The sequence below is a fragment of the Syngnathoides biaculeatus genome, chromosome 20 (genome assembly GCF_019802595.1).
Source record: "Syngnathoides biaculeatus isolate LvHL_M chromosome 20, ASM1980259v1, whole genome shotgun sequence".
In the NCBI taxonomy this organism is placed as follows: Eukaryota; Metazoa; Chordata; class Actinopteri; order Syngnathiformes; family Syngnathidae; genus Syngnathoides; species Syngnathoides biaculeatus.
Genome location: NC_084659.1, coordinates 4161292 through 4175007, shown reverse-complemented (window position 1 = coordinate 4175007; position 13716 = coordinate 4161292). Strand labels below are relative to the sequence as shown.

General features: G+C 47.8%; 1 protein-coding gene across 3 annotated transcripts in view; it reads right to left on the bottom strand.

The window, feature by feature from the left end:
• LOC133493198 (mitochondrial 10-formyltetrahydrofolate dehydrogenase-like) overlaps window positions 1-13393 on the bottom strand; it is a 212475-nt gene extending 199082 nt beyond the window's left edge. Inside the window, exons 1-2 of one of the 3 annotated variants that reach the window (XM_061806244.1) lie at window positions 13233-13393; window positions 8421-8687 (exon numbers count right to left, since the gene is read on the bottom strand). In XM_061806244.1, the coding sequence (XP_061662228.1) occupies window positions 8421-8687; window positions 13233-13280 (315 nt within the window). In that variant the 5' untranslated portion in view covers window positions 13281-13393. Of the gene's footprint in view, window positions 1-8420; window positions 8688-12136; window positions 12249-13232 lie in introns of those variants that run through there. The other 2 variants (XM_061806245.1, XM_061806246.1) reach the window with 2 other exon arrangements.
• Between the last annotated feature and the right edge of the window lie 323 nt (window positions 13394-13716).

Genomic DNA, 13716 nt, shown 5'->3' with positions numbered 1-13716 from the left:
AAGACCCCCGATTGCTCAATTTGGGCCGATGGCCAGCTCTAGGAAGGGTTCTGTTTGTCCCAAACATCTTCCATTTAAGGATTTAAGGCCACTGTACTCTTAGGAACCTTAAGTGTATCAGCTTTATTTTTTGTAACAATGGCCAGAACTGTCCCTTGCCACAATTTTTTTCTCTGAGCTCTTCAGGTAGTTCCTTTGACCACATACTCATTTGCTCTGACATGCACTGTGAGCTCTAAGGTCTTCTACAGACAGGTCTATGGCTTTCCAATCATGTCCAATCACTATAATTAAAGACAGCTGGACTCCAATGAAGGATCGGTAGCGCTTTCCCGATGGAAGGATCTGGAAGAGCTGGTGGGTAAGATGTCGAGGGTCCGAAAGGATCCTGCCCACTCTGGATCTACTTCGAGTTGTGTGCAAGTCGTCGATCGTGGGTAGAGTTGTGCCAGCAATCTGTTGCAGTCGGAGTTTGTCCTGTTTTGTGGAGGCCCCAAACCAGACTGTGATGGAGATACACAGTACTGATTGGATGATGATGATTTGACAGTCGGATGCCTCGAGGTGCAGTCGTTTGTGTAAAGCAAGAAGGGCAGAGGGGAGAGAACTAAACCTTGGGGTGGCCCGGTACTGAAATTGTGCATGGAGGAGGTGGTGTCCCCCAGTCTCACCTGTATTGTTGTCACAATACCGGTAAGAACCGTAATAAACTCAAGCAAAGCGTGTATGCAAATACCATAATAAAGGCAAGCAATATCCGCTCCCAACTACCACAATGAACTCAAGCAAAGCGCACGCACATAAAGTCAAGTGGCAAAGTAAAGAACAAACAAATTAACAACAACAAAGAACAAGAGACATTCAAGTTAATAGTAAAGAGGAACAATTCCTTATAAGAGTCATGTAAGATATCTTGCCCCAAGTGGAGGAGTTCAAGTATGTTGGGGTCTTTATCACGAGTGAGGGAAGAATGGAGCAGAGATCAACAGGCAGATCGGTGCAGCATTTGCAGTGATGCGGAATTTATTTTGATCCATTGTAAAGCAGGACCAAGGTGAAAGGTGAAGCTTTCAAGTAATCAGTTGATCTATGTTCCTAACCAAGCCTATGGTCACAAACTATGGGTCGTAACTGAAAGAACAAGAACTCTGATTCAAGCGGACAAATGAGTTTCCTCCACAGGGTGTCCAGGCTCTCCCTTCGAGATAGGGTGAGAATTTTCGTCATCCGAGAGGGGTTAAGTGTTGAGGCATTGTTCCTCCGCATTGAAAGGATACATCTGAAGTGGCTGCGGCATCTGATTCGGATACCTCCCAGACGCCTCCCTGGTGAGGTGTTCCAGCCACGTCCCACTGGAAAGAGACCCCGGGGATGACCCAGGACATGCTGGAAAAATTACATTTCTTGGCTGGCCTGGGAACGTCTTGGGATCCCCCGGGAAGAGCTGGATGAAGTGGCTCAGGAAGGTCTGGGCATCCCTGCAGGGGTTACTGCTCCCACGACCCAACCCAATGAAGCGGCAGAAGATGGATAAATTAATTAAATTTAGAAGCAGACTTTCAAATTCATACTTTTTTGTCATAGCTTGCGTGCCAAAAAGCCATACAATGAAGGAGAATTTATTTTTCAAAAAAATGCCTTGGTGATGTAGCTCAAATCTTGTCCTGAAACCAAAATTTTAAACAAAGTGTATCGGACCTCCAATCATCCCACCACACTGTTGAACAGTGAATATCGATATTAGCACGGCTACTGATACACAGGTGTTGGTATTAGAGAGAAAGATGCAGGAAATGGGATTAGATGGAAAAAGATGACACGCTGTGGCAGGAATGCACAGAGCCTACAACTGAGCTTATGGACTTTGAATGTTGGGACCATGACAGGAAAAACTCAGGAGTTGGTTGACATGATGATTAGGAGAAAGGTTGATATTCTGTGCATCCAAGAGAGCAAGTGGAAAGGTAGTTAGGCTAGAAGTTTAGGAGCGGGGTTTAAATTATTCTACCGTGGAGTAGGGGTTATTTTAAAGGAAGAGCTAGCTAAGAATGTCTTGGAGGTGAAAGAGTATAAGATTGAGTGAGGAGAACGTAGGGCAAAGGTAGAGCTGGCAAAGACTAAACAAGAGGCATATGAAGACATGTACACCAGGTTGGACACGAAAGAAGGAGAAAAGTATCTCTACAGGTTGGCCAGACAGAGGGATAGAGATGGGAAGGATGTGCAGCAGGTAAGGGTGATTAAGGATAGAGATGGAAATGTGTTGACTGGTGCCAGTAGTGTGTTAAAAAGATGGAAAGAATACTTTGAGAAGTTGATGAATGAAGAAAATGAGAGAGAAGGAAGAGTTTAAGAGGCAAGTGTGAAGGACCAGGAAGTGGCAATGATTAGTAAGGGGGAAGTCAGAAAGCCACTACAAAGGATGAAAAATGCAAAGGCATTTGGTCCTGATGACATTCCGGTAGAGGTATGGAAGCAATTTGGAGAGATGGCTGTGGAGTTTTTGACCAACTTATTCAACAGAATACTAGCGGGGGAAAAGATGCCTAAAGAATTGAGGAAAAGTGTTCTAGTTCCAATTTTTAAGAACAAAGGGGATCTTCAGAGCTGTGGGAATTATAGAGGAATAAAGTTGATGACCCACACAATGAAGTTATGGGAGAGAGTATTGGAGGCTAGACTCAGGACAGAAGTAAGTATCTGCGAGCAACAGTATGGTTTCATGCCTAGAAAGAATACTACAGATGTATTATTTGCCTTGAGGATGCTAGTGGAAAAGTACAGAGAAGGTCAGAAGGAGCTACATTATGTCTTTGTGGATCTCGAGAAAGCCTATGACAGAGTACCAAGAGAGGAACTGTGGTACTGCATGCGTAATTCTGGTGTGGCAGAGAAGTATGTTAAAATAGTACAGGACATGTATGATGGCAGCAGAACAATGGTGAGGTGTGCCTTAGGTGTGACAGAAGAATTTAAGGTGGAGATGGGACTGCATCAGGGATCAGCTCTGAGCCCCTTCCTGTTTGCAGTGGTAATGGATAGGCTCACAGATGAGGTTAGACTGGAATCCCCTTGGACCATGATGTTCGCAGATGATATTGTGATATGCACTGAAATCAGGGAGCATGCAGAGGAACAATTAGAAAGATGGAGACATGCACTGGAAAGGAGAGGAATGAAGATTCGCCGAAGTAAAACAGAATATAAGTGCGTGAATGAGAAAAGTGGAGGGGGAAGAGTGAGGTTACAGGGAGAAGAGATAGCGAGGGTGGAGGACTTCAAATATTTAGGGTCAACAATCCAGAACAATGGTGAGTGTGGTAAGGAAGTGAAGAAACTGGTCTAAGCAGGTTGGAACAGCTGGCGAAAGGTGTCTGGTGTGTTATGTGACAGAAGAGTCTCTGCTAGGATGAAGGGCAAAGTTTACAAAACAGTACTGAGGCCGGCCATGATGTACGGATTAGAGACGGTGGCACTGAAACAGGAAGCAGAACTGGAGGTAGCAGAAATGAAGATGTTGAGGTTCTCGCTCGGAGTGAGCAGGTTGGATAGGATTAGAAATGAGCTCATAAGAGGGACAGCTAAAGTTGGATGTTTTGGAGACAAGATTCGAGAGAGCAGACTTCGATGGTTTGGACATGTTCAGAGGCGAGAGAGTGAGTATATTGGTAACAGGGTGCTGAGGATGGAGCTGCCAGACAAAAGAGCGAGAGGAAGACCAAAGAGAAGGTTTATGGATGCGGTGAGGGAAGACATGAGGGCAGTTGGGGTTAGAGAGGAAGATGCAGAAGATAGGCTAAGATGGCAAAAGATGACACGCTGTGGCGACCCCTAATGGGACAAGCCGAACGGAAAAGAAGAAGAAGTGAAATACACTAGTGGAGTTTGACCAGTGACTAAAGGGTCGCCGATTCAAATCCTGGCTGTAATTGTCCACATGTCAAAGTGTCCTTGGGCTAGTTTGCTCCCAGTGGACCAGGCAACAGCATGGATGGCAGCAGTAGCCCGGTGGTGGGTTATTGTGAGGTTTTATAAAGTCTTTTGGGCACTGTGATGGTGTGGAAAAAGTGTTACGTAAGAGGAGTTCATTTACCATTTCTTGCTATGCTCAAAAGAGCAGAGAAGTACTCTGTATGGAGTTATTTGTTGGAAGTATCTGTCTTTAAATATGCGGTTGTGTTGAGCAAGAAAGACGCCAGCCAAACATTAAAAATCATTTCATGCCCTGTCATACTGGATGGTTCCTCACACTCTACTCTGCCTCGTCTCCAAAAATAGCTAATAGGCTCTAGTATACCCACCGGAATAATACAGGGTTTTCTTGCAACTTCACGCTTCGCTTGTTCCGACTTCAGTAATTTGCTTTATTTTTTTTTTCCCACCCCCCCCCAAAAAAAAAATTGCCCGATCAGCACATTGCGCAGACACATCGATACAAGGTGTGTGGTTGGTCCTCGGCACACCCAACCAATGAGCGCATGTGTGGATTTATCTCGTGACCTGATTCGCTGCGCATCATCGAAGCCTCACCCAGCAACTTTCATTCCACCCTTTCCAATGTCCTTTATTTCTGCCATTTTCTGAGCTGTTAACTGTGCACGATAACCCTCACAATGCCGCCAAAACACTGTGCTGATGCGAAAGCTTCCTCCAGAGCACCCAAGAAGAAGAGGAAGATGATGATGATCAGTGAAAAAGTAGAACTATTGGATATGATCAAAGACGGCAAAAGTTACACTTTTGTGGCGCGCCATTATGGCATGAATGAATCTGTCACGGACGAGACTCGGGGGTGGACCCAAATGCACGACTCAGGTGAGAGGTAAGCAGTGCGGAATAAGCCTTTATTCGTTCCAATGTCGGTTACCAGGGAGTCAGTCCAAACAAGCAGCAAGATCAGTAACGGCAGGCTTACGGGGTAGGTCGGGAGACAGGCGTTGGTCGGTACACGGGAGGTAGACGTCAGGAGTACGGTAGTGCGGGAACGAGGCATGAGAGGCAACGATCTAGCAGAGTCTCTGTCGTCCCCCGGGTCCTATATGTACTGGGTCTAATCGGAGGTCATGAGGCGCAGGTGTGACCCTTACGATTAGACGGCCACGCCCAGCCCTGGCTGGAATCCAGGATCATGACAGTACCCCCCCCTCAACGGCCGGCTCTGGACGGCCCAGGCGCATCAGGGTGAGCCGCGTGAAAGTCCCTGATGAGGGAGCGGTCCACGACGAAGCGAGAGGGGATCCAAGAGCGCTCCTCCGGGCCATATCCCTCCCAGTCCACCAGGTACTGGACCCCCCTCCCTCTGCGGCGGGAAGACAGCAACCGGCGCACGGTGTACACCAACCCACCGTCGACCATGCGGGGGGTCGGGGGGGACTTGAGCGGAGGAGCCAGCGACGACGTGCGATTCGGGCGAAGTCTGCTGACGTGGAACGTAGGGTGCACCCTCATCGACCTGGGCAGTTTCAACGAGACGGCGACGGGGTTAATAACCTTGGAAACAGGGAACGGGCCAACGAACCTGGGAGCAAGTTTGCGGGATTCCGTCCGCAGCGGGAGATCTTTGGTGGAGAGCCACACTCGCTGTCCCACTCTGAGCTCTGGTGCGGCCCTCTTCTTGCGGTCTGCTGCGGCCTTGTAGGCGCTGCTCATGCGCAGCAGTGTCCTCCGAGCTGCTTCCCAGGTCCGTTTGCAGTGTCGCACCACGGCCAGGGCCGACGGAACTGTGGATTCTGTGACCAGTGGAGGAAACAGGGACGGAGGATACCCATGCACGACATGGAGTGGAGCCATACCTGTTGAAGCGGAGGGTAGAGAATTGTGGGCATACTCCACCCACTTGATGTGCTGGCTCCACGTGCTCTGGTCCCTGGATGCCAGACATCGAAGACCGGTCTCTAATTCCTGGTTAATCCTCTCAGTCTGGCCGTTAGACTCTGGGTGATGACCCAATGTCCGACTTGCTGAAGCGCCGATGAGGTTGCAGAACTCCTTCCAGAAACGGGCGCTGAATTGCGGACCCCTGTCCGAAACGATGTCCTGGGGTAGGCCGTGGTAACGGACGAGCTCGTCTAATACCAACTGGGCTGTCTGCTTGGCCGACGGGATCTTCGGAAGCGGCACGAAGTGGACCATCTTGGAAAAACGGTCCACTATGGACAGCACCACTGTGTTCCCTTGAGAAGGCGGCAGGCCGGTGACGAAGTCCAGCGCGATGTGTGACCACAGACGAAAGGGGATGGACAGGGGTTGCAACTCACCAACAGGCCGTAGGCGGGAAGTCTTATTGGCAGCACACACCGGGCAGGCGTTGACGAACTCCCTTACGTCCTTGCTGAGGTTAGGCCACCAGAACCTTTGTTCGACCACTGAACGTGTCTTCGCCATACCCGGGTGGCAGACCGTCTTGTTGGTATGGGCCCAGTTGATGACGTCTCCCCGCAGAGATGGGATGACGAACAGGCGGCCCGACGGACAATCCGCGGGTGACGGTGTCTCTCCCAGAGCCTCCTTCACCCGCGACTCGATCGCCCAGGTGAAACCGGCCACGAAGCACCCCGCTGGCAGGATAGTAGAGGCGTCTGAATCCGTGCGCCCTCTCTCGTGGATCCGCGAGAGTGCATCCGGCTTGCCGTTTTTGGAGCCTGGGCGGAAACACACCTTAAAGTGGAAGCGGGTGAAAAATAGGGCCCACCTGGCCTGACGGGCGTTCAACCTCTTCGCAGACTTCAGGTATTCAAGGTTCTTATGGTCCGTGAAGACAACGAACGGTACTTGCGAGCCCTCCAGCCAGTGCCGCCACTCCTCCAACGCGCTCTTGACCGCCAGCAGTTCCCTATCTCCCACGTCGTAGTTCCTCTCTGCCGGGGTCAACTTTCTAGACAGGAACGCGCACGGGTGGATCCTTCCATCCCTGGGACTCCTCTGCGACAAGACTGCTCCGATTCCTGAATTCGATGCATCCACCTCCACCACAAACTGGTTATCTGGGTCCGGAATAATGACAACGGGCGCAGTAGTGAAACTTGCCTTGAGCCTGCTGAAGGCCTCCTGGCAGGTCCCGGACCAGTCGAAGAGGGTATGTGGCGAGGTGAGCGAATGCAGAGGAGCGGCCATGGAACTGAAGTTCCTTATGAATTTCCTATAGAAATTGGCAAATCCCAGAAACCTCTGTACGTCCCTCCTGTTGGTGGGGGTAGGCCACCGCAGCACCGCGTCGACCTTCCCGGGATCCATCCGTATCTCTCCCTCAGCCAGGACGAAGCCCAGGAAGGACACGGATGCCCGATGGAACTCACACTTCTCCATATTCACGTATAATTGGTGCTGCTGCAGACCCCGGAGCACCTCTCTGACTTGTTGAATGTGAGAGGTTAGGTCTGCTGAAAAGATGAGAATATCATCCAGATAAACAAAGACAGATCTGTTCAGGAACTCCCGAAGCACGTCGTTAATGAAGTTCTGAAAGACGGCCGGAGCGTTTGTCAGTCCGAAGGGCATCACCAGATACTCATAGTGCCCTGTGGGGGTGTTGAACGCCGTCTTCCACTCATCCCCGTCCCGAATCCGCACCAGATGGTAAGCGCTGCGCAAGTCGAGCTTGGTGAAGATCCGGGCTCCCTGGAGGAGTTCGAATGCTGTAGAGATAAGCGGCAAAGGGTACCTGTTCTTGACTGTGATGTCGTTCAGGCCTCGGTAGTCGATGCAGGGTCGCAGCGTAGAGTCCTTCTTCTTGACAAAAAAAAACCCCGCACCGGCTGGTGAGGATGAGGGGCGAATGAGTCCGGCTGCCAGCGAGTCCTCGATGTAGTCCCTCATGGCTTGATGCTCTGGTCCGGTTAAAGAGAACAGTTTCCCTCTGGGAGGAGAGGTGCCTGGCAGGAGTTCAATCGCGCAGTCGTATGACCGATGTAGCGGCAGAGACTTTGCTTTAGATTCAGAGAAGACCTCCCGTAGGTCATGGTAGCAGGAGGGCACTGCGGTCAGGTCCAGGGCGGTACTAGGTTCTGTTAGCCGAACCGGCGCAACTTGAATACCCCTGTCTCTCCAGACAGCGACACAGCGACTGAGACAGTCCTCTCCCCAAGTCTTGATCTGACCCGTGGTCCAATCTATGTGCGGATTATGTTCTTTGAGCCACGGGCTGCCCAAGATGATGTCGCTACTACGTGCGTCGAAGACATGAAAGCTAATACGCTCCGAGTGAGCGTCCGGAAAGCTCATACGTTGGCGGCATAGGCGTGACGAAAACGTTGCGTGGGAAAGGTTGCTGCCCCCAGCTCCTCGACCACGCGGGGATTTATCAGGTTTGCTTCCGACCCAGAATCTATGAAAGCCGTCACAGAGCATGAACGGGAGTCCGTTCCCAAGGTGAGGTGAAGAAGGGACCTCCCTGACCCCGTCGCGGTGTACCGCACACTCACCGGAGTAGCGATCCTGATGTCAGAATGCCCTGGTCGAGTCGGGCAACGGGCGATCAAGTGTCCCAAACGCCCGCAGTAAAAACAGCGTCCCTCTCGTCGCCGACGTAAGTGCTCCTCCGCTGAGTTGCCAAGCCCCTCCACTTGCATGGCTTCCGGTGAAGCTGACAACACGGGTGGCCGGGAAGCGGAAACAACCGGACTGCGACTCTCCCTCTCCTCCTCCCTCAGGCCCTCCATCTGTCTCTGCACGGTGAGGCGCTGGTCCACCTTGAGGGCCAATGTGATGAGGGAGTTAAGCGAAGGCGGAAGATCCAATTGTGTTAACGGGGTTATGTCCTAGTACAGGTTAGCAGATGGTCACGAACTGTGGGTTGTGACCGAGAGAACAAGACATAGTACAAGCAACCGAAATAAGTTTCCTCCGCAAGTTGTCCGGGCTCTCCCATAGAGAAAGGGTGAGAAGTTCAGTCATCCAAGAGGTGCTCAGAGTCGAGCCGCTGCCCCTCTGTATTACGAGGAGCCAGATGAAGTGGCTGGAGCATCTGGTTCGGATGCCTCCTGGACGGCTCTCTGAGGACGTGTTCCAGGCACGTTTCACCAAAAAGAAGCCCAGGGGATGACCCAGGACATGCTGAAGAGACTATGTCTCTCGGCTGGCCTGGCAACGCCTTAGGATCGCTCCCGGAAGAGCTGGATGGAGTGGCTGGGGAGAGGGAAGTTTGGGTGTTCCTGCTAAATCTACTGCCCCTGTAACCTGACCTCGGATAAAATATGGAAGGATGGATGGATAGTTTTGAACAACCTACATTTGCACCTGAAGTTTATCTCTTCAGGGAAGCCATTAGCAAGTGAAATCTGTTAATTTATTCAGTGCATTCTGAAGAGCTACTGTATACTGTACAGCAGGCCAATGCTTGACAATTTTTACCGTGGCCCAGGGGGCGTTATATAAATTGTTTGTATTGAATATAGTTTATATTGAATATGGATTATAATAAACATGATCATAAACCATAAAATAAAAATATAATAATGAAATAAATAAAATATCCATCCATTTTCTTTGCAGCTTATCCTCACGAGGGTCGCGGGGAGTGCTGGAGCCTATCCCAGCTCTAAACGGACAGGAGGCAGGGTACACCCCGAACTGGTTGCCAGCCAATCATAGGGTACATCGAGATAAACAGCCATCTCACAATCACACCTAGGGGCAATTTAGAGTGTCCAATTAATGTTGCATGTTTTTGGGATGTAGGAGGAAACTCACCCAGGTACGGGGAGAACATGCAAACTCCACACAGGCGGGTCCGGGATCGAACCCGGGAACCTCAGAACTGTGAGGCTAACGCTTTACCAGCTCACCCACCATACATAAAATCATAAACATGAAAAAAAGATGGGGACAACCAGCAATTCATTTCTTTCATTTGTTTCTCTTTTATGTAAATATACTTACAGTTCCATTTTTTTTTCAATTAAACACTCCACATTTTTCAACAGCTAAAATAAATTTGTCAGTTTGCGACCCATCCCTAATCACTGAAATGTGCTGCTTTTCTGAGATAAATCTTTGCAGCAGCTCTCGTAATTCAAACACTCTTGCAAACGATTTCCCTCTGGAGAACCATCTTATTTCCGTGTATAAGAGAAGCCGTGTGTGCCCCGTGTCAATCTCTTCGCAAAGCTCCTCAAAAGGCACAAGTTGAGGTTGTGTGCTTTAATGTGGTTAATTAATTAATTACTTTATCTTGGAAATTGTAGGCTCTACTTCTGTCCCTTTTCTGAGCCGCTTATCCTAACGAGGGTGACAGGAGTGGTGGAGCCTCTCCCATCTGTCATTAGGCAGGAGCCAGGATACACCCTGAACTGGTTGCATGACAGTCGCAGAGCCCATTGAGATGGATAACAGTCGCACTTACAATCACACACCAATTTAGAGTGTCCAATTAATGCATGTTTTTGACAAGGGTGAGGAAACCAGAGTGCCAAGAAAAAAAACCACGGAGACATAGGGAAAAATGCAAACTCCACATAGGTGGGGGCAGGATCTGACCCCGGTTCTCAGAACTATGAGGCCAACGTTCTGCACCTCCACTAACAGTGATGGTAATAATGGCGTTCAAATAAACGGCGTCACGAATGAGGTTACTTTTTTCAGTAACTGGTAATCTAACTAATTTCTCTGACTGTCAGTATAATGCTATTACCATCATCAACACCCTTTACTGCACGTTACTGAAGCCGACGAATAAAAAACATAAAAGCTTTCATCTGATTTCTTGCACACAGACACAGGACTCAGGTGTAAATGTGTGTCTTGTCACATTTGCATGGGTATGGCAGAATGACAAGGGAGGGGAGGGTGAGCTAATAGCCTATTGGCTAAGGTATAGTAACATTACGTCTTCAGCAAAACAGAGAAATTAGGTGGGCGGGTGTATACACTGCATAGCAAGAGATGGCGAGTGAGGAGGACTCAGACGGCATTTGCCAAATGTAGATTCAGACACGACTTTAACCTCCTTGAGGTGAAAGGTAAAAATGTGCATGTCAAGTGTGGGGAAGCTAGTCTTCACACCAAAGAGGAACAGACTCTCTGACTTCAAGTTTGAGAACCTACTTCTCCAACGATACAACTGTTGGTTTAAGGGTTGAAATGTAGAGGTGACTGGGTTGGGCGGATGTTTGGAGAGAGGAATCCATGCATGTTAAGAGTTGGATTGAGCAAAAACATTAACATTTTCACTTCAATATAAACATGAGTTGAAATAAATTCAAACCTCTGTGCAAGTACCCGTTTTTTGCTGTCCTGCTCAATCCATCTGGCTTGTGTGTGTGTGTGTGGTGGGGGGGAAATATAACGCATAAGTTATTTTTGCTGGTAGCTAGTTACTTTTACAGTGGAGTAACTCAATTAGTAACTCAGTTACTTTTGGGGAGAAGTAACTAGTATTTAAAACTGATTACTTTTTGAAAGTAACGTTCCCAACACTGTCTGCCATTGAGGCACCGTTAATAATATATCAAGAGTTAAATACAGTAAATGAATGAACCTGCTCTTGGTATCATTATCATAAGCCTTGGAAAAAAAAAACATTGAATTTTTGATGTCATTGCTTGTTTTTTTTCTTGCCACAAAGTTCCTCCTCATATTCTTAATTATTCTTTTAACCCCTGCAAATATTTCATCATTGCCTAGTCTGTGTTGCAAATGTATAAACGCTCAGCATTTCTACTGTTCACATTTTTACATGATAATCCCATTTTCAACACTTTTCGCTCACACTTGGTCTTTCTAGAGCAATGTTGATCACAAACATATTTCTACTGTGTAGAGGATAGTGGGCTAAATGAAGATTGAACTGGGAAGTGCCACGAGTCACATATTCATCATTCAAATTTAGCAAGGTTGGTATGGTAATCCTGCTGTTCTGTGGCATTCCAAATCTAGAAGACATGTATTTTTACTTTCCAGCAATTTTAACAACAAGCAGTCTGTAATTCATTCTGAGATTTCAGTTCAATTATTGCCATTGGAAGGCAAACTGCAATGACTCAAATCATTTTTAAAAGTTCCATATCATAATTTTAAGTTATTTTGAGTTTGAATAAAAATATTTCATGAATCATATCATTGCTAAAATTATTGCATAAATATATCATGAAATTGGCATTATAGGGGGCACGGTGGAGCATTTGCAAAGCATTGGACTCACAGTTCTGAGGAATTGGGTTCAATGCCTGCCTGTGTGGAGTTTGCCTGTTCTCCCTGTGCCTGCATGAGTTTTCTCCTGGCACTCCAGTTTCCTCCCACATCCTCAAAACATGGAGCATTAATTGGACACTCAAAATCGCTCCAAGGTGTGATTCTGCGGCTTATTGTCTCTATGTGCCCTGCAATTGGCTGGCAACCAATTCAGGGTGTACGCTGACTCCTGCCTGATGACAGCTGGGATAGGCTCCAGCACTCCAATGACCCTTGTGAGGATAAGTGGCTATGAAAATGAATGGATGGAATTGATATACACTTTCACTGACTTTGTTATTGTGATGTGCCACTGAAAACATAGAGCATTCTATTTTGGTCAACAGTAGATCACTATCATCATGTTGTTAGCTTGCCTGAAACCTTTTTTTTTTTTTTTTTTTTAAGGACGGAAGAGTTAATGCAGTTGTGTTTGTCTTTCAGCTTCTTGGAGGGGCTGGCTTCCTACACTATATTTCCAAGAAGAAACGTTTGTCTTACATATGGCCAGTTGTATCGTTAGGTCGGCTTGTCATGAAACATTTGTCATTGGCCAAAAGCAGATTCGGGAAAATCTACTGGCTGAATGGCGATGACGCCAATACCCTCCCCATCTGTTCCAGACATGCGAGAGGAAAAAGGGCTTCGAGTTTCCCATGCAGACATGAGTCGGATCGGTCAAGTGCACGAGGCAAACACCCAGTCGGGATCATATAGCACTTTATTGAAGGTTACCGCTACACACCTGTTTGATCCCAATTTCAGTGCAATTTGAAATTAAGCAATACTCGGTCAGTAGTCAGTTAGTAATTATACGACTCTAATATGGTTTGGAACTCTTGCATGCTCGCACCTCGCTCATGGAGATTTTTTTAAATGCTGATGCAACTCCTGCACGTTTTGCACTGAGAGCAACGTAATGGGCAAAACAGGGATATTAACACGAACGCAGTGATTTATGGAAAATAATAACAACTAGTAAAGACTGATTAAGTTCCGATGAGTCCATTAATGTATAAGTGGAAACATTCAAGTATTAACACATTAAAATCGAATATTTTACTCACAGAAGAAGAGGAAAATGTCCTGAAGATCTGGGCTGCAGTCCACAACATACCGGCGTTTTCCGTTCAGAAAAAGATGAAGGAACCCAAAGATTATGATATTGCGTGAGCTGCCGACGAACGTACCTTCACACATTCACCACCATTTACGTGTGCGAGAGTGAGAGACGGGGGGGGGGGGCTGAGAGAGAGAGAGAGAGAGAGAGAGAGAGCAGCGCGATGATAGTCACCACGTCGACTTGCACTAAGGAGTACGTAATCTTCTATGCAGTGTGCGTGGGGGGTCTCAGAGTTCATTCCACGTCCACGCGTTTTTCTGGTTACTTGATAATCATTAACCAATTTTTTTCATGTAGGATCCCGCAGGTACACACTTCCCGAATGTTCCAATTATGAATGGAAATGATGATGATGCAACTGAGGTGACCCTTCAGTCTTTTCATGAGATGTTCAACAATAAAATTTTCACATTCACACTCATCCAACC